At 39.8% G+C, this 20,864-nt stretch overlaps 1 protein-coding gene and 2 non-coding genes across 3 annotated transcripts; all 3 read left to right on the forward strand.

Moving 5' to 3' along the window:
- Trnar-acg (transfer RNA arginine (anticodon ACG)) lies at positions 1–73 on the forward strand. Its single transcript has one exon. It is a non-coding gene; the product is annotated as a tRNA-Arg (tRNA).
- Positions 74–8,408: 8,335 nt separating this feature from the next.
- LOC140929522 (uncharacterized) lies at positions 8,409–14,807 on the forward strand. Its single transcript, XM_073379285.1, has 4 exons — positions 8,409–8,531; positions 10,376–10,558; positions 12,264–12,557; positions 14,559–14,807. Exons 1-4 carry the CDS (start codon positions 8,486–8,488, stop codon positions 14,726–14,728), a joined length of 693 nt encoding a protein of 230 aa, XP_073235386.1. The 5' UTR covers positions 8,409–8,485; the 3' UTR covers positions 14,729–14,807.
- Positions 13,377–13,449, forward strand: Trnar-acg (transfer RNA arginine (anticodon ACG)). Its single transcript has one exon. It is a non-coding gene; the product is annotated as a tRNA-Arg (tRNA).
- Positions 14,808–20,864: the final 6,057 nt, after the last annotated feature.

A 20,864-nucleotide genomic window follows, 5' to 3' on the forward strand; every position in this document is an offset into this window, starting at 1 on the left:
GGCCCCGTGGCCCAACGGATAAGGCATCTGACTACGAATCAGGGGATTCCAGGTTCGAATCCTGGCGGGGTCGATTTCTTTTTCTTTACAAAAAAACGATAAGTAGAAGGGCTGTTAATTTCAGGATATTCTACACTAATTGCTAGAATGTCTCTTTAACATTTTTTAAAGAAAAAACTTAATATTTGTTACCTTACATAATGCATAAGTCAGGTTTACACAAAAAACTACCAAAACAACTCTTAAAACAATGTCATGGTATCAGTTGTACAATTGCCTGTTCTGAATTATCAGTTTTTCTTGGCCTCTGCCTAATGCGATGGATGAGACGTCTAATGGCCGGCGATCACGAGATACCAGGCCAACTCTATACCTTCCGGGCTTAGCTCTGTGGAATTCGCTTTGTCTGCACTTGAACTATGTGCTATCGAGAGACCTACGGCCTCTAAACTAACAATCATCAGCTGGCATTCCACTGGTGTCCCTTGCACGCAACCCTTCTCAGTGTTTTGTCAGCCAACGCTGCCTCCTTCTCTTTTCCTGTGAAGGGCCTTATATGACGAGGCAAGTTATTGTGGCTGTGTAAGATACCACATCCCTGGAAGGTCCTTGGAACAGTGGTCCGATATTCGCACTGATCCGTGGGACGCCCCCTGGGTTGCATCATAAACAAGTGCAACCATTGGGAAATATAGCGCAGTTCTCTCCCCCCCCCCCCCCCCCCCCCCCCCGCTCAAAACTGTTACACTAGTCCAAAGTTGGGTTGGACCGAGGGGTTGCGGGGAATGTGCGATTTAAAAAGAGACCGGCCAAAAATACAAGAATATTTTGCAAGACTTTCGTCCATGACTGCATTATCTTGCTTGATAGAGGACCAACAGACATTCTACCCAGGCAGGTTCTGCTATGTACTCATAGCTGTATGCAACACAGACTTCAAACTCACTCGGTTCGAGTTACAAGTATTCATTCACTGTCCAAAATACCTACGCAAGCAATGGAACAGGCAATACCAGCTTTATATTCTGGCGGGAACATTTTTTATCAGCCTGATGAGTCACATTGGTTAGGAATTTATTTCGGTTGTACATTATCTTTGCCGTGGTACTACTTCGTGCACACAGGCCTTGTGGTCTCACGGATAATACCCTGGGTGCGTGCCAGAGGTTTGGGAGCCTTAAACAAACCATGAGCGCGATTTATCTCATTTCGAGGACGGACCTCTGGCGAGTGAGGGTACACGAATTTCTTACTTCCGGAATCTGCTGATCCTGGGCGCATCCTTATTTTTGCAGTTTGCCCAAGTCACGTGCTTGATGATGTCATCACCTTTCATCCGGAGATATAAGTCAAGCCAAAAACAAAACTGAATCGTTGGCCAAATTAAATTTTCCGCTAGCATTACCATTTGGTACCGCTATGCTTTAAGACACCATTTTATTTTGTTTCGTAGTGAATAGGTGCACAGCTATCTTCCCAAAAGGCGGTAAATAATGGTGGAGATAAACATGCACCGACCCTTAAGAGGGGTAGATGTTTAGCCATGTTCAGCTGTTAACTGAAGACATGTGTTACATTAAACACTCTTTAAAATCATTTTTAAGTGGAACGAAAGTACTGTTTTAAACGTTACATCTAAGATTCAAAACGATACTGAATTAGTAGTTGAGTGTTAATTTTCGATGGGGCTGTTACTTTCGGGATTCATTAGGAAGGTAAAAAGTTAACGTTACTTTCGGATAGCCGTTATTTGGGGGCGGACCGTTACTTTAGGAATTCTACGGTAGTTTGCACAGTTTGATGCGACTCCACCAGCCTGTCACTCTTTGCCTTATAATTAGCGGTGCGTGTATGTTATTTGCAATTTCACGGGTAACTTTCATAACGTGAAACCATTCAAAATTTGATTAAAAGAGGTAACCACCGTGACTGATAAATTTTGGAGATATTTACTATAATCACTGACTCATGCGGTGGAATTTAATTAACCTTAAAAGCAAAGTTGTCCCTTATACACTTTGGCCCATTTTGTTGCAAGAAGCTAGTTCAGTTCCTAGCTGTCTGTGGAGCTTGTGTCATATGTCTTCGGAACCGGACAAAACCATATCAGGGGTACCCAACGGCAATTTTCGGGAAAATATCTGTTCGGAAGACGATTTGAGAACTAGAATTTTCGGAACATTTGTTGTAAAATTTCTTGCTTGCCTGCCTCTCCTAGGATTTTCGAACATCTACAAAATGGTATAATTACCCATTTTAAACGTATATTTACCCTAAAAAAGGCCACCTAGAATTTTCGGGAGCCTTTTCCTGGCTAAAATTTTCGAAAAGGTAAGTTTTGATCCCTATAATTTTCGGATCACTAGACTTTCAGCTAGGAAATCCGAACAGATGAAAAGTTTTTAGGGGATAAAAATATGCCTATATCTACCTTTTAAATACTAAAATACGTTCAACAAATCTATGTTAAGTGGTTTTGAACTATATCCTCGTTGGGTGCCCCTGCCATATCAACGCGGAGGAACAACCACATTGAATCCCCTCGGAAATGTGGAGCGACATATTACTTACTGCGACAATGAAGAGCGGATACCAGTAAAATAACCAAATTAGTTTGGATTGGATGAGTTAGAAAAATTTTCCACTGAATGGCGAGAAAGCTTTCAAACCGACACTTGACTTAAAAGTGCTGTTAACGAAGCTTTTCGAGTGTCGACTTGAACGCTTGCTCGTCATTTAAGTGGAAAATGATCTCATTTAAAAGTGGATTATATGAGGTCATCCGATCCTAAGTACTTTGGTCTGTCATCTCTGTTGACGGGCATTTCAAACCGTCTTAGATTTGACTTACTCCAAAAATACTCAAGACACAACGAGCTTGCTCAGGAAATTGCTGTCAAAAACTCTCAGTTTGAAGCCTTCAGGGGACAATATCTGATCGAGTGAGTTTACAGGTGGCTTATGATTTTACCGCTCGTGAAATAAGTTTGTTATTTCCCGCTGAACAACACCGGTAAGATCACAGGTAGTTAAGCAGGTGATAAAAATGGATGCTAGTTTTATACAAAACAATATGTTGAAGTTTCTTTGCTTCTTTCGATAATCACTTGACAGAATATAGGAAATAGGAATCCACACGTTATCACTTAGTGCTGATAGCTATATTTGCGTCGCTGTGAGCTTTTTGTACTCATATTTACAGTACACCTTTCGGTTTCTCGAAGAGGCCTCCTGGCGCTAATTCAAAACTTTTGGCCAAAAGAGTAGGCGGGGCGGGGGGGGGGGGGGGGGGGGGTTGGGTAGGTGTCCAAGGCCGGCTGCTTAATCAACGGGGGCTCTTATTCAGTTTTCTTGCAACAAGTTGGGTTTCTATTTTGAGTAAACTGAAGTGAAGTGTTGGTCAATAGAAACATCTACAAAGCGAACAACTTCCTAAAATGGACACCAAGTTGATCCCTGCCGTTCTTCTTTTTACCAGGAATCTTTAAAAGTCAGACATCTCTCTAATACAGACACTTAATGCCGTTTCTAAAGGTACCCTTCTTACAGAGAGTTGACTGTAGCTGGAAGCGACCTACGGGAGAAGGAAAAGCTGCTCCTCAACACTGTCTACCGCTGTTGTCAAAATCAATAAAACTATAGACAGAGATAATTGGAAAAGGGAGAGGCTTTCCACTTGACATTAATTTTTGTACTCAGAGATTTAGGCAGGGAGAAGAATAAATAATTATTGCCTTCAAGGTCGAGGTAAATAAGGGAGTAAAGGGCCTCTGGAACACGGCTTCGACCGTACAGAGGCTCGACGACTATCCGCCCGGGTAATGATGGCTATGCGCGTGAGGTACTGAGCGGGCTGTGGGTTGTTGTAAGTCTGCCACTTGCTCTTAAGTTTGTCTTTGGTAAATGCTATCAAAAACCATTTCTAATAATTGATTTATCATACATTGCTTTGAAGGAAATGAAGAAAAATTTTAAAACACACCTTTAAAGCAGTTGTACATTTCTCTTAAAAATTATTCTTTGCGTGCCATGCAGGCGTTAACTAACTTATCTGTAGACTATGCCGATTTTCAAATTTCACTGTTGCCTTCTGGCTTAGATAGAGAGAAGAAGGATAGTGAGTACAATGCATTATAACGAGCGTTTTGTATGTTATTCGTAGTGAAGCATATTTGCAAGTTTAGCCTGAAGGCAGCTGGACACTTTTTTGAGGAGTGTGTAGTGAGGTTGCATAATCATGGGCCACAGATGACGCTCTAAGGTTACTTTTGATTCGTTGAAACATGTTCGCGTTGCTATGACCTGTGCAGCTAGGTTTCTGAAAAAAATTGTGTGTACAATGGTATCTCATTGTTGTATTTAGCATAACCTAGCTAATTCAAACTTATTTATCTCTATCTTTTAGTAAGCATCTAATTTTTGGAATTGAAACTGTTTTTTGATCCTTTACTGTCACTTAGCTCAAACTTATCCTGCTCTCACTAACCTCAAGTCCATTTCTGAGAATTCGGTCAACCAACCTCAAAGTCGTCCTGGCGTAGCTTGATGATTCAGGGGCAAGTCAAGAATTGTCTAAAATGGGTTTCTCTATACATTTGAAGTCTGTTTCGTTAATCTGGAGCTACTTTTAATATCATTTGTCTGTTTGGATGTTTTAAGGGAACTTTGGCCATCTCGAACGTTTTAGCTATTACGACGCCTTGTCGAAACTGCGAGGACACGGAATAACCATAAATTCTAGGGGGGCGATTTTCCTTTATACCGAAATTTTCGGGTGACTTTTTAAAAAAATAATCACCGAATTTTGGGAATGATATGCGAAAAATCCATTCCCGAAACAGGGGCATCCAACGACAATTTTCGGAAAATTATCTGTTCGGAAGACGATTTGAGGTCTAGAATTTTCGGATCATTTTCTGACAAATTTCTTGCTTGCCTGCCTCTCCTAGGATTTTCGAACTTCAAAAAAATCGTATAATTGCCTTTTTTTAAATTTTCGAAAAGGTAAATTTTGATCCCTATAATTTTCTGATCACTATACTTTCAGCTAGGAAATCCGAACAGATGAAAAATTTTTAGGGGATAAAAATAAGCCTTTATCTACCGTTTAAATACTAAAGTACGTTCAACAATGCTTTGTTTATGTGGTTTTGAACTATACTCTCGTTGGGTGCACCTGCCGAAAGTCATAGGAAAATTCATTTGAAAAACTCCGAATAGCGTAGATTAGTTCGAGAATGGAACAGTTATCTAGAAATTTCCAGCCTTTCATATGCTATAGAAATTTTCGGGATAGGCAATATTGCTCCTTCGAACAGATATTTTACAAAAAAAAAGTCGTTGGTTGCCCTTGTCCCTTTGTGTTTCAACCCGATGTAATATAATATACCTGCAAATCAAACGTCCAAACAACATCATTTGAGAACTAGCTATAGACTAGAACAAAAGTACTTTCCTGGGCTGGGGAGAGTCCACCATCCTTCAATTTTGGACTATCTATAATTTGGAAGGGGATCCACTTTCAACACACTAATTTGTTTAGGCTATTCGCAACTTGTTTCCGTCGTCTGATGACCTGTTCTGTTGTTCGCTAACTGACTTTATCGCTACTTACCTCTCAAAAGACTCAAAAGCCGCTAGAGGGCTAAGCTCAGTCTTCAGCCTTGGGTTTCTCAATGCGTCCCCAGTACTCTTCACCCGTCATTTGGGCGCATGGACTTAGCGATTGACCAATCAAAAGGGGGACCCATCCGTTGGAGTAGACCGCGGGCACATCGAGACACCCAAGGCTGGAGACTGATCCTACCAGAGTGCAAGACGTCTCGCAAATGAGCAAACTACGGCATAGATTTTGTCGAATCCAACCATGAAAGTACGCCTTATTGAGATAATGTTGCCATAGACAATTGAAAAAGGAGAGGAGAAAAAGAGAGAGAAAAGGAGAGTTGAAAGAAGCTAAATAAGTGTACATAAGGCACCCTCACTACATTCAGTGATCTGCACGTCTGTTGAAGGAATGAAATTCAAAAAGTCTCTTTCATGGCCAATTTTTACTTTCTCTCATCTCAGTTGATGTCAAATTTAAGTACAACACCGTACTGTAGAAGTGGTTTCAGGATTATCAAATCGAATCAAAATATCAAAATGTAATTAGCATGGCTAATTCCTATTATTTTGGCTTTTTTTTGTAAGACAGCGTTGTTACAATGCCGCCTTTTCAAGGTACATAATATAAGTGATAAAGCCCTTTTGATGGCTGTGAAAGGCTTTTCCTTCCTTTTCCTTTTGTGTGTATAAATGATTCTCGACCAAGCAATTGACCATGATGAAATTGTTACGTTTTTGGGCCAAGTCTTACGCCCCGATTATTTGCCTCGCACTTGCTGTCGTTTCATACAGGATTCATCCTGTTAAAAAAAAAAAACATTTAATAAAGTAGCAATTTAGAAACCAAATGGAATTCTAAACAAGAAAGGTCTAGAAGCTTACGGTTACTCAGAGAGATGATTTTCTTCCCTTGGTTTCCCATGCGTTCAACTGTGAGACGTTTTCAATGACATGTCAATAGCTTGCTCTTGTGTCACTTCCAAGATCTCTCGAGTGAAACCATGCGAAAAAAAGCAACCGAATTTCGATTACGAAAGATTTTCACTTGTCGCAGGATAAAAACGCCGGCTAACGGACAAGGAATAGTAAACAAAAGCCAGGCGGTAAGTTATTGACAAGGAATGAAACTTCTTAATAAGCACTGTTCATTTCAAGACTAAAAGAGTCGAAAAAGAAGGAACGATGACCTTCGATTGGTCCTGGTTCAAAAAAGGCAACAATTTCTTGTTTCGTTGGTCTATTTTATTCACGGTTTTACTCCATTATCGGCACCTTTGTTGTGACTACTACATTTGTTGTGTACCACTTTGATGACGCTGTGACCACATTTTTTGTTAACCACTTTCATTGATGACTCTGTGAACGAGAACTGTAATTGTTGCTTTACTCTTCGCCCATCATGGTGCAAACTGACAGAAACTTACCGGATATATCATAGACTAAAGGTTCTTCTTTTCAGCCACCCAGCTGGTCGCTTTTCTTCATTATATTAAGTGTGTCTATGGGTAGATTGTTCGGTCTTGGTTGGTAGGTCGATTTATCAGCACTTGTCAGACAGTGGGATAGTTATTTGTGCTTAGAAATAACTGCGGCAGAGATCGCTTTTTCCAATGCATGCCGGTTAAGATCGTATCATATTCTCCTAAAGGAATTACAGTTTAAAATTCGGGCGCAAAATTCTCCTGAAGTTCTGAAAACTTTCAATCAGAACCAATTAAACGTCAATTTGATTTACCTCCTCGAGTGTTTGAATATTTAAATGTTAATTTTCTAATTTATGACTTCTCCGCAATTAGAGATCAAGTGGTTCTCCGTAGATTCAAGAGGATTGCGATTGTGACTGTAAATCCGAATTAATCTAAGGCGATCGATGATCACACTACACCGAGTTGCTTATCGTGCCGACACGAAAAACAGTCCGGTATATTATGTACACCTATCCGATATGCAACTCTCCACTTTAGAGATCGGCGCGGCGGCTTCGCTCCGTTACAGAGATCGCGCCGAAATCACCGCCGTTCTTATTTGAGAACAGATGCCCTATCCGGAGTGCGGTTTTTGAACTACAACTGGTAATACATTTCACAGGTTTTGCTCTGAAATTCACTTGAAACAGGATAATGTTTTGTGCTTTCTGGAAATGATAAATGGAATTGGGTGGGTTTTTTTTAAAACTCTTTTCAGTTGAAAACAGCCTGATTGATGTCTGAATTAAAGGGGGGGGGGGGGGGGGGGGGCGTACTTTTGATGTCTAATAGGGCAACGGGTTCTGGAATCATGCCTCATATTCCCCCACCCGAAGTTTCCGCCAGGAGTACCTGCGGGCTTCTTGCTCGTGACATGCTTTTTGATCATTACTTTCTTCATCCCAGCAACAATTTGCAATTTATCATTGGTCGAAAGTTGTAAGGAAAAATTTATTCAAGTAAAGATCTTGTAATCTTAAGCTGGAATGTTCATTGACCATAATTTTACTAACCCTGTGTCCAGCACTCTAATCATTTTGCATAAAACCGTTTCTTTGACTTCAACCCAAGAGTTCAAATATATTACTCCAAGACATCGATGATTGTTTACCCCTCTCAGAAAGAAGTACCTACGTTAATAAGTATAGCATCAGTTAAAAATTCTTTTTTCACCTTTCTTGTAAGACCACCAATAGCCTCTCACAGACACCATTCAAAAAGTACACTTATTTAACGTGAGAAGAATTTGATTTGGGACAATTAAACGAGGCGAGAGTCAAGGACAACTGACCTTTACCGGTACCAGCTCTTCTACTTGCCGCTTGCACGCTCTAAAGGTCACAGGCAATAAGTCGACCGTCTAACCGTTCCTTGCTTGTTATTCTGTCATTTTAGGTTCTAAATAGGCTGCTATGAGCCGTCTGTTTCTCGCCTGGTCGCTTCTTTGCCTCGCATTAGGTGAGTACCAAGTTTTTTGGGTTACTTTGACGAATTCCTTATGTTATATTCATTTTTTCATGGGTTAGAAACCCCATACAATTTACCCTGGTTGTAAGTGATGCAATGTCGCGGAAGGAAATACACAGTTGTCATTTTCCCGTACGGATATCCTGACTTGCGCTTTTCGATAAGATATGACTACAAACGGTTATTTTATTTTGACGCTAGCCATTTCATCAAGAGCATTGTCTATATGTAATCCGTTAACTTGATATCCCATGTCGTAAATTATATCTTCAAACGAGCTGTGATAGTTGCAAAAATACTCGCCACATGACGTAATTATCAAATTTAAGATATCCTACTTGAAATTAAGTTAGCCACGCTTTATTAACTCCAAATCTTTAAAATAACTTTAATTAAAAAGACATTTTTGCGAATCCCATTTTTTCCCAGTGGAAAGGTATAGCAAAAGTAGCAAACCCTTGCAAAGCTGACCAGTCGCGGGACTCGTAGCTCAGTGTGATAAAACTGACGTTCACCCCAGGTCGCGGCAACCAGCAATTTCGCCTTCATACGACTGTTTATATTTGCAGTCCAAAATTCAATCAATTATGTGTTTTCATATTTAGTTCAATAGATCGGGCTACAGGTTGTAAGAGTGTGAGACATTTTCGAGTAGCTGAATTTTACAAGGCAACAGTTGCCTCAGCAGTTTTCTTGTTTTTTATATTGGTAAGCTTCGTTTGTCTTCCTTACATCTAAGTTCACAAACAGGATTTGTTTGTTTGTTTGTTTTTTAAACAGTTTTTAATTATAGCATTTCTTCCAGTCCTCCTATCTGCTTCAGATTAAACGAACCCCTCCTTGTTTTATATTCTCTCCCAAGCATTATGGAAAAAATGGTAGGCTATTGTAAAGGAAGCGACATAATGATACAGTGGAAACTAAGAACAAAGTCATTACCTGAATCTGAAACTGAGGAGACTAACATACAGAAGAGCTTGCTTTAAATGTGATTTGTTTTTATCTTGAAATCAAAAATGGTGTTAGAAACAAAAAAAATGTAATTAGCGTGTGAATATCTCTTCTGTCTGAAAGTGGAACCGAACATCCAATCACGCGCTCCATTACAATCTCAGCAGAAGTGAAATAGTCAACGCCACACAGTAACGGATCTAATAACAGTCAAATTAAAATTAAACTTCTTGAACTTGAATAAAAGTGATTTGTCAAATAGGACACAACAGGTAGTTCTCGATCGGGCAATGTCTCATCGCCCTGTTCCTCAGGGTTCTGTTATTGGCCTCCCTGCCTTTTCGCCTGTCGAATAGCTTTACCACAGCAGGAGATGAGATGTGTATAACTTTAAAACCCTCTAATAAAAAAAGATCTTGGAACTGTTCCTGCTAGGTGTAGAATTAAGATGTTCTTGGTAGTAATCTTGACCTTGTTAAACTTAAGAATGTCTGGTGTGATTGCATCGATTGAGACTAGAAAGCCGGAAAGTTTTTTCTTCTCAGATCTACCAATTATAAGAGCCTCATTCCCAATTTAAACATCCAAGTATCAGTTCGCTTACTTTCTAAGTATGTAAGTAATGCCGTGATAGAGTGGGTTTGCTAGCTGTCTGCAATCTAGGGGTTTCTTGACGCAAGACAAAACGTTGAAACAGGGGGAAGGAATTGACATTCAAACTGTATTTTCCTCTGAGACTGATCCAAAGACGCTATGCTTTCTGTGACTGACGATCGTTAAGAAACGCCTGAATTGCAGGCACGCATTTCACGTTTAGCATGACAACAGTAGTACAAAACAGACTACATTAGGCGACGTAACATCTTGTTATTTCATTTCACAAGTCATTGACGCACAGCAAGCAGAACGGACAACCGGAAATGACGTCACGGAGGAAGAGCCTCACCCCTATACCATTTCCTTCTTCCTGTTTCCCCATAAGCAGACTGTTGAGTCGTCAGAAAGTAAAGGAAACAAGACTAGCCACATCACCCAACATGATAAGAAAAAGCTAAATAGCACTAAAGGTAACTATCCCTGGTGTTTCTTAAAACAGTGGATGCAGTTGTAGGGTTGTGATACTTAAATGCGCTAAACCTTAGACTGGAAGATCTTTTCTTCACTGAAACCTGTAGCTCCTTTTTCCCGTATATTATGAATTCTATTCCTGATATTTCTTAGGTATTGGTATAAAATCTTCCCTAAAATGCCCATTTGAACTTCCATGTAAATAGGTCAGTCAAGATAGTCGTCGTGTCTTTAAGGCGTAAACTTGAGGCCTTGTCCACACGTATCTGGATATTTTTGAAAAGGAGTTTCTTCTCCATTTTCGAAAAATACGCGTCCGCACGTAGCGTATTCGAATCGTTTTTGCCCCTCCACACAAAACGCTAAAACAATGGAAATATGATAGCATCCCTTCTAGGGCATTGGCCGCGGTATGATGCATGACACTCACCGTTTTCGAAAACTTTCCTTTTCGTCCGTCCACGTGAACGAAAGACGCTCTCCATTCTGGGAGCGTTTTTGAAAAAAAAAAAGTGTGTTTTTGTTGACGTTTTCATCAGATACGTGTGGATGTTAAGCCAAACTGGAGAAAGAAATCTCCGTTTTCAAACATAAACGGATACGTTTGGACCGCGCCTAAATTGTCAGGATACTAACTATTCATTAGCTCGGATGTGGATGATTTTTTTTGAATAGACCAGCCGAAAAATTTAGAATGAATCCCAAAATAAGCGTGAAGAGAATTTTCAGTTGGATTTATTAAAAATATGCCAGGTTGTTAGCCATGCATATTAGTTAACTAAAGCGCTATTGTGTCTGTCATATTTTGCGTGGTTTGCCGAGCTGCTTTGGAGGAGTAGCAGTATTCTGTCAGCAATGATCATAATTATAGTTTTTGTCGCTGCTACGATCCTTTAACTTTTTCAATCATTGTTAAATGTCAGTCGGTCTCCGCAGCTGGCCATAGCGTTGGCGTTTTTCACTCGATTTTGATGCGCAGCGTTGCTTGTGAGTGGTAGTGGTTCTTAGCCATAAAACCGCGGTTTTGTATGTCGGCATGGGCCCAACATTTCTTAGTCATGTGTTTTCAGCCATTTTTAGTGGCCTGTAGTTTTTCTTGATCGTTGCATATTCGTAACATTTATTACATTTTGCATTATCCAATCTGTCGGAGGTAATGATATTGTGGCGTTCTTCTTTGTCCATTGCTCGGCTGGGGAAGGGGGTGAGGCTTTCAACAAAGTTTTATACGAGGAATGTCCACCCCAGATCCAACCCCTTACTCTTTTATAAACCATTTTGGGCAGAAAATGTATTCCTTTCCGTATACCTTCTATTGGCAAATGGTACCCCTTTCACACGTCTAGTTTAAAACACTGCATCCCTTTTAACTACTGTAAATTCGTTGTCTTGGAAGTTTGTTGACTTTTTCAAAGTCGTATAATACGTCCTTTCACGGACCACAATGACAGATTTCCCTACCCTTTTATATCTATCTTTCAACCAATCTCGTTCCCAGGGTTCTCTCTTACCTGAGAACGAGGTTGATCCTTCAACTAGTGAAATTCTTACCCTTATACCTGAACTCTGAAAAAGGTACCTCCTCCTGGGGGTAGTCTCCCGTATAGGCCATTATAGAGGGGTACCTCCCTAGGGTCCATTGGAACATTGTACTGAATTTGTGTTCCCTTTGACTTACCACTTCTGCTGTTATTATCCAATCAGTCGAAGGGAACCTGACCGATTCCAAGGACGCGCCTCCTGAAGATGACGTGGACTTGACGTACCAACATGGTAGCGTCAACCATCCAGCCCACGAAATGTATCCCATGTGCCATCACTGCCCTAAGAACTCCACCTACGAGGAATGTACTCATAAACGCACGCTGAAAAGATGCGACAGTGGATTATCCAACATCTGCTTCACCAAGAGCATAAAGAGAGATAACATAGTTCACTATAACATGGGATGTGCTAACCATAAGCAGTGTCAAAGGGCTCGAGCCAAACCTTGCAAAGGTAAGCGGGTTATTTAGTTTTTGAATGAACTTTACGTGGTGTTTTAATTTGCAGACTGAGGAGTGAATACAAGAATATCGCTTCGCCACTGGATTTATAAGATAAATTAAGAATCGACTGTAGTCACAATAATAGCTAACGATATTTCGACTATGCGGTTCAAGTTTTGGAAAGTCTGGTCTTTGTCAAAAAGAATAAAAAGCAAAAACAGAAACAGAAAAAAAAACAAAGATAAAGTCAGATAAGGGCCTCTTTCGGTTATCCTGTTGTTCCACTGAAACAAGAAAGCAGTTTCATTGTATAAATGATTGTCGCCAATATGTGGCAATTTCTGGTGACTATCCAAACAACGTGAATCAACTGTAGTTACGATAGCTAACGATATTTCGACTGTCCGATTCCAGACTTAAAAAGGCCTGGAGACATTGCCAAAAAGGACTGTACAAGCACGGGAAAAGTCAAATAAAGGCCTCTTGCGGTTACCCTGTCTGTCCACTGAAACGAGCTTTTCAATGCTAGACTTTTCTGAGTTTTTCCTCAGGAGATGGGGAAAATCAAAGGGGATTTAGGGGCATGGTGTGTGTGTTTTTTTTAATGGAGCATGGCCTCTTTACATACTTTGTTGTTGGTCTGTTATCTTCCCATTTTCGTGGAGAACGTGGTCAATGCACAGGAGAAAACCTAAAAAACACATGTAAAGCAGTTACACATGACAAGCTTTAGCTTTTATGGGTGAAATCCTGGTTAATGTTGGTGTTGTTGTTCACTTTTTTGAATTTGAAGATTTTCGCGAATAAAGAAAAAGTTCTCGCTGTACAAGGCCCCGTGGCCCAACGGATAAGGCATCTGACTACGAATCAGGGGATTCCAGGTTCGAATCCTGGCGGGGTCGGTTTTTTAGAATCATGCTTTCCTATAGTTATGCAAACCTGTATCCCTAATTTAATTTTTTTCGGTTTAACTCAACTTTTTTTGTTACTAATCGTTCCCTCCCTAAAAACTTACCTCGCTGTTTACTACACGTAAATAACATTTGATGTTAAATTTAAATCTAGGTCACCCACTTCAGATAGCCTGAATTTCAGAAGATTACTTCGAGTCGCTTTTACTCCCTCAGTAGAGTAAAAACGACTCGAAGTCATCGTCTCAAATTCAGGCTATCACTTCAGATTGCTCCGTTTGAGCCCAGACTTTCAAAGTAAGGCCAATTACAAGACCTTTTTTGTGGACATGAGTTGAATTGGCAGTAGAAGAAACGAGGATTTTCCTGTTGAGGGCTTCGTATACATTTACTATAATCTCGTTCTAAACAGAGGATTGAGACAACTTGGAAATGGTTCGATTCCTCAGTGATATCCCACAATTCTGCCGGGGAGGGTGTTCTGACTACAGGGTACTAGCCTCGGAGAGTGTCATCCTGAAATGCATGATGGGTCGTTTTCTTAAGGCTCAGACACATGTAACACGCATCCTAAATCTGCTACATAGTAATGAGCACTTGGAAAATTCCGGCCCTGCCCGTGATCCACAACCAGCCTGGAACAATATAAAGTATATCTTCCTAGGCACCTACAGCAATCACTAATCTTCTCCAAGATCCTCACTAGTAAAAATGGCACGTCATTCTGAGAAAGTGGCCCTGGCTAAAGAACATTTATTATTATGATTAAGATAATGATTATTATTCCTAGCAGTATAAATTGCTTCTTGTACTCTCTAAGAACTGGGAACATTCCCTGGTCCTGAGGTGTTAAAGGGGTATTTTGTTTTACTGGATGGAGAGAAATCTTCTTTTTTGGTTAATGTGCACCGTTCCCAATATGTTAAGCAGCTAATTGATGTCAATGAATCCAATGATCTTTCCTAAATTCTGGTCCACCCCCTTGTTAAAATAAGTCTCAACCCAGCGCACTAACAATAATGATTATTATTTATCATTATATGGCTACAATAGTACGCGCGTTCTTATCTAGACTTACCCTACTGTTTCTAACTCTTTAGCTCACAAGAAGCACTGTTTTACATGTTGTCAATGGAGTGGATGTAACTCAGTGGCTCATCATGACGGTACTACTTCATTTTCTTTCTGGAATGCTGGTCACGTGGTCAAAATAGGCTGGGGCGCATTGGGTGTCAGCTTCTTAACATTTATTGCGATGTTTTTCCTTTGAATGAAATAGCTTCTGATGTGCGATTTGTATATAATGTTTACTGGACACAGTCCGACAATATAAATGGACTAAAGGGAAATCCCCATGTAGAAAGAAGAATTGCTTATTCAACACTGTATAAAATTATTGTGCATGACAGAAGCCATATTCGCCAATAAGCTGTAACATTATACATGGCTGCAATAACAAAACGGGAAAGAACAAAGCGACTTGAGTATTCCCGATACTTTGAACGGTCAAGTCGCTTTGATCTTTGCTGTTTTTTTATGACAGTTTATTGGTCTTTGTTAAAACAGCAAGATTTGGATACCATCATTATTATAAACGTTTCCATATTCGACACTTTGGAAACGAAAAGGAGACTGGGGCTGAGTTAACCTATGGGAAAATATTGGCCAATAGCTGACGCCGCAGGTCATGATTAACGATTCCAGAAACAATGACGGGGAACCTTTCGACCCTAGTTCCATTCTCGTGGCGACTGACAACCTGTTAGCAATGGCTACATTTTGTCGGTACATACATCGCAGAAAGGTAGCTCTTGCTTGCTGGGTAATCTCGATATGAAACTAGACAACTCTCGTGCTAGGCATAAAAATCTCATTTCAGTGGCATGGAAATTTTAGATCTTAAGTAATCTGGGATATTTTATGTAATTTTTATTTGAGAAGCTTAATTTTAAAGAGGTTAAGACTGGACACAGGGTGCAATGGCATATACGAATACTGCTTTCACTGAGTAGATACAGAATGCCAGTTCATCCCTAAAATTGTTTTGAGTGGTAATCCAGCTGTAAAATCTAGTTCTACTTCTGCAGCTTAGCCTTTGACAAATTTCGCTGCTTACCTGTGAACCAGTTGCAAGCCCTTAGCCAAAAAAATTAATGCAAATTTTACCGCTGACCAAAAACCTTTCCGCATCTTGCCGCCTTTTTATACCCATGATGCTCCATAGGCACACAGAGCAAAACATACTACGCGTGCGCAAAACCGACAATGCTTTATTGTGAGTCCAGTCCCCATATAGAAAAAGGCTTTTCGCAAAGAAAACTGTAATATAGTGCTTTTGGTGGCCGTTATGCGGTTGCTATGACAATCGAAATCAATTGAAAGCGATGTTTCAATTATATTCGTACTTTCTTTTGATAATTAACAATTAATGAATGAGGCTGAGTATCTTATGAAGAATTATGGAGATCGAGGAGGGAGTTAACACTCTCCGAGATCTTGATAATTCTTCATATGATACGAAAGCCAAATTCAATAATTGTTTTATTATTCACTCAAAATAATTCCTAGTTTAAGAACTTGGCTAACACATGCTTACCTCCATCGATCCATCGAAGTTAAGTTCATCTTCGATAGTGCACGTTTAGGGTTGTTTAGCTCCGAAAATATTCTGCAAATAGCAGATGTCGCCCTTCGAGTTGTCTTCTTGCTGTTCTTGCCATGTTTTTAGCTATTATTTCGCCCAGTTTTTACTCTTGAAACGAGTGAAATGTCTGACTTTTCTTTTCACAACCAAAACAACTCAACCTCGTCCCCAGGTTTTCTCGGTTAAAGGTGCATTAACCTGCAAGACAGCTGCACTTTTGACGTCATTGGTTCATTAAACGCAAAATTCTTCCAGATTTGGTCATCACTAGCTGGTTATGGTGAATTAACTATGCGTATGCTTTTAGCCAATCAGAATCGGGGAAATATTTTGAATGAATAATAAGACGGGTTTATATCAGTCGACTGGCCAGGTATAATGTCGATTGCACGTATTACCCTGAGTTTCAGTTAATTTTCGACAAATATAAAGAAACAACTCCACATATCATTTTGAAGCTCAGGGTGAGTATAAACACCGGAAAGATTCCTTCTTATTGTGGATAGAAAGGACAGTTCTAATTTTTGACCACGAAGCGGCCTGTTTGGTGCAAATTAGCAAACTTCTTTACTATCTCCAACGACAGCGCACTTCTAAAAATACATTATTGGCGAAATTAAACTTACCGTAAGTGAATATGGAATAAATCTGTATTGTGAATATTATCTGAACGTGCATTTAATAAACATATGCAAGAGATCTTTATCCAGGGAACTGTTCAATTTTTGTTTGGTTAAATACACATGCGAATTGTGTGTCATATTTTCTTTGTCCTTTTTTCCGTATTATCTTTTCTTTTTTTAATCTTTGTAAGCTCTTTGGCCGGCTAGTCTCATGAAACTTTGATAATATGTGACCCTCCACAGGATTTTAATGCTAAAGGTGAAAGCACGCGCACGACACGCTTTCACTTTAAAACAAAAGAATTTATTTTAACACGCTTTAGCACGCTTGCAATCTTGCCTCATTAGCAATTTCTTTTGTTTCAGAGGACACGCTTGAGACAATTAACCGTGAGCAAGTCGAACAAAAGAGCGTGTTAAAGTTTTCAAACAAAAGCTCCGTGCGAAAAAGCACAACACGCTTTCAGTGTGCGCAAAAGCACGCAAGGCGTGTTATCTATAAGCTAAATAAATTCCCTCTACAAAAAGGAACCGCAAATGATTATCAACGGCACCCTTTTTTGGTAACTATAAGAAAGAAAAAGTTATACCTCAGCGATCGCAGCGATAGTATCTGATTGAAAAAACGTTGCCGCTTGAAAAGTATAAACAATGAACGGTGTGATCTACTGCATTTATGGGTAGAACTATATTAGCATTGCAAAATCAAAGTTCTTTCCAGAAATGGAAAGAACTTTAGCTCGATCTAAAGGGGTGACGGTCAAGCTACTCGAAAGTGATGTCGTTTGAAGTTATGTCGTCCAAAACCTGATAATATGAGTTTTGTCGCCCAAAATTCAAGAAAAGTCGCCGCAATCCTCCCTCATTCTACAGTGTTTTTAGTTTACAGATTCTTGTTTTTTTTCGTCCTGTGAAGAACGAGATATAGTACACGTTTACAGCGCTTGATTCGTCTTAGCATAGCGTAACGAGATATCTTCACATAAATTATGATTGATAGCGCTTCGTTCGTCAGGGGCACGTGACGGCGATTTCCTCCTAAATGCATCCTAGCATCCTAGGACAACTTCAGTCTTTTCGAAATTACAAGGGCTTCCTCATTATTTTCCCGAAAAATTTAGCTTCCAATTGAAAGTTTCAGGAAAGTGAGAATTTTATCGTATTTTCGGATCCGAAAATTTTAGGATTCCTTAATTCTCTACGAAAAATAGCTTAACTGGGGAATGAAATGGAAAAAATTAAACTTCAGAAAATCGTAAGGAATTTACTAGATAACCTTCGAAAATTGTACATGCATGGAACGGTCATCTAGAAATGTTTAGCCTTCCTCAACCTATAGAAAATTCTAGGCAGTTTTTGTTTCTCCGATTTAATTACCTTCGTTCGTCTCAGCATGGCTTAAAGAAATATATTAAACTAATTTATTCAACTTCATTTCTCTGTGCATTACTGCTAATAAATATTCCGGTGGCATAACTATAATTTTCAGGCGACATAACTTCAGTGCCTCGTATGCGATAGCAGGCCTCTTTGCGATTCCGGTCAAGCCGACAGCCGGAGGAATTGGTTTACACTGATCTCGCGTTTTTCCAGGCTAGACCACCTTTAAGTCGTGATTTTCAAATGGCCACGGTTACTATCAAATTCCAAAACAGTCTCAATTGGTATATTTGATTCACTTCGACCAGTCATCAATGCTGATTAAACCCGCTAAAAACCCAAGCCATTTTTATCATCTTGGCGGTTTTAGTAATCAAGCGTGTTCAGCGTGTCTTACCCAAATTGCACGCTAACCGTGCTATAATTCGCACACTTACCGTGACATATGGCACGCTACAAAAAAACAAAAGGTCTAGCGTGTTAAATTTGCCAAAACAAAGGCAAGTGTGTCCGTCTTTGTTTTTTCAATTTAATATACGCATATCCGTGATCTACGGCACGCTAAGCGTGTCGTGGAAGCGTGTCGTGCGCGTGCTTTCACCTTTAGCATCAAATTCCTGTGGAGGGTCACATATAGTAAGTAAGCCGATGAAACCGTAGTATATTTCTTTCATGATTGCCTGTTCGACGAACGAAAACCATCTGATTTTTATGAATTTTCCTAATGTGATTCACTGGCTAGTAAAGGAACCTAACCCACTTTATTCCGCGATGAAACGTGATAAAATGATGTGTACCAGTCCAGAGGATTATAACTGGAACAAGTCGTTCACATACATCGAATTTCTAAATCAAATATCGTGCCGGAGCGGTTAGCTAGGATGGTTTGGTGAACTAAATCCTTGTCCTTACTCCTGAATATTTCACTCGTTAGTCCGAGAATCTTGTCTATTATATACCCTGCGACCGATGCTCATTTCTTTACATTGGTGAGACTGGACGAAACCTCAGGAGTCGTTTCAGCGAACATCTACGAAGTATACGCAACAACACTCCTGGGTTTCCTGTGGCCCAACATTTCAACTCCACTGGCCAAAGTATTTCTTTTTGTCTAAGTGCGTGGTGTGGCGTTATGTGGTGGTACTAACATTTAACGAAAGTAGCGTTAGATGCGGTTGATTTTCCAACGGGGCAACGTTCAGCCTAAAGGACTAAATATCAATTTCAGTTTTACTTGAATTACGACATTACATAAATCTTGCGCGCGCTTCGATCATTTTTTTTTTCTATGGTATTGCGTAGTACCAGAAACCCCTTATGGGTTTCTGGTAGTACTGTACAACGGTTTTTTCACACTGAAGAAGGGTCATAAACCCAAAAAGTTTGTGTTTTAGAAAAAACATTTGACACTTACTGATATTTCTTTACCGAATATCACATCATCAGCTAATATTGCAATATGTTCGGACATAATGTCAGAGCACTTAATCGACTTAACTCTTGTCTTAGAAGATTCTTAACATCCCTGAGTTGAAAAGGTAAAACGCCATGATAAAAAGATAAACTTTGCATTCCAGTGAAAGACTCTCTATTTTGAGGAAACTCGAAAACGTCCTCGTAATTCGTCTTCCTATCCGGCGAAACGAAGCAGCTCTCTTCGTTAGGGAATTACTGGGCTCTACTTTCCATATATGGAAATTTATGTAACTGAAAGCACATGCTTTGAAACTAAAATGGCTGCCTGTTTCAACGATCTGAAAGATGAAGAAAGCTTTGTGAGACGACATGAAAACTTTCCGCGCTATTTTTTCGCCAGTTGAGTTTCAACAACAAGCAGAAGAAAAGGCATATTGTTCAAAAGTAAATTTAGTGGTGAATTGGGAGAAGCTGGGAGAGATGAAAGAAAATATCTTCACCATAGTGCAAACCATGAATGTCTACCTTTGAAGTCTGCTGTGAACCATAAACAACAAGATATTCTTTTTACTGAAAAAATGCGGGGGCTTAGCCAGCTTTTCGACTAGTTGTAGGCCTGGCTGACGTTCAATTCCACATAAAAAATCCTGAAAATTGCGTACATGATATAGTTCGCACTGACCTGCACTAACACTATGAGCTCTTAACTTTTAGCTCACCCCCAAAATGCATAAGTGGTAGAGTGATCAAACCAAAAATTTGATGACACGGGCCGGCTACGCCCCTGTCAGCGAGGCTTTTAAGAAAAATTCACGTTGTAAGACATGTGCAGCACTTTTGCCGGTTTTAGGTATATTTTCAATGAAACAAGGGCTAGCCACTGGTTCGTTACAAATTAAGCCGAGTGGCTCTGGGGACGAGAATGACTGTGCCCCTGATGAGGATGACAGACCTTCTGAGCAGACTATTTGACTTTTGAATTAAAATTGCCATCAGTCGATGTTCCTGTTTTCTTTAGTGAGCTCACTAGAACTAAATAGCATTGTGCCATAGCTATATTTCTAAGTTTGGTTTTTGTGTCATCGCTAAATGTCGCACTTAGTTAATGCTACGCGTTTACATTAAAAAATCTCAGGTATTTGTGGCTATTTCCCTCCCAACTGCATGTAGAACTACTTGTGTGGTCATTGAACTACTGGCGTGGTTATTGAACTGTTATGTGGTCACTGAGCTGATTGTCTTTTCTGAACTTTAATGCACGTAAAACACAAACAAACAAATCCAAAAAGAATTATGATCTCTTGTGTAAAGTAGACAAAACCAATGACAGTGGTGCATAAATA

This window comes from Porites lutea, chromosome 3 (assembly GCF_958299795.1).
Source record: "Porites lutea chromosome 3, jaPorLute2.1, whole genome shotgun sequence".
In the NCBI taxonomy this organism is placed as follows: Eukaryota; Metazoa; Cnidaria; class Anthozoa; order Scleractinia; family Poritidae; genus Porites; species Porites lutea.

Bases quoted from the DNA above. Each gene is read 5' to 3' on its own strand.
- LOC140929522 (XM_073379285.1), top strand. From the start codon at position 8,486: ATGAGCCGTCTGTTTCTCGCCTGGTCGCTTCTTTGCCTCGCATTAG. The intron at 8,532-10,375 runs GTGAGTACCAAG...TCATTTCACAAG, and splicing joins GCTTCTTTGCCTCGCATTAG to TCATTGACGCACAGCAAGCA. The intron at 12,558-14,558 runs GTAAGCGGGTTA...CTAACTCTTTAG, and splicing joins TCGAGCCAAACCTTGCAAAG to CTCACAAGAAGCACTGTTTT.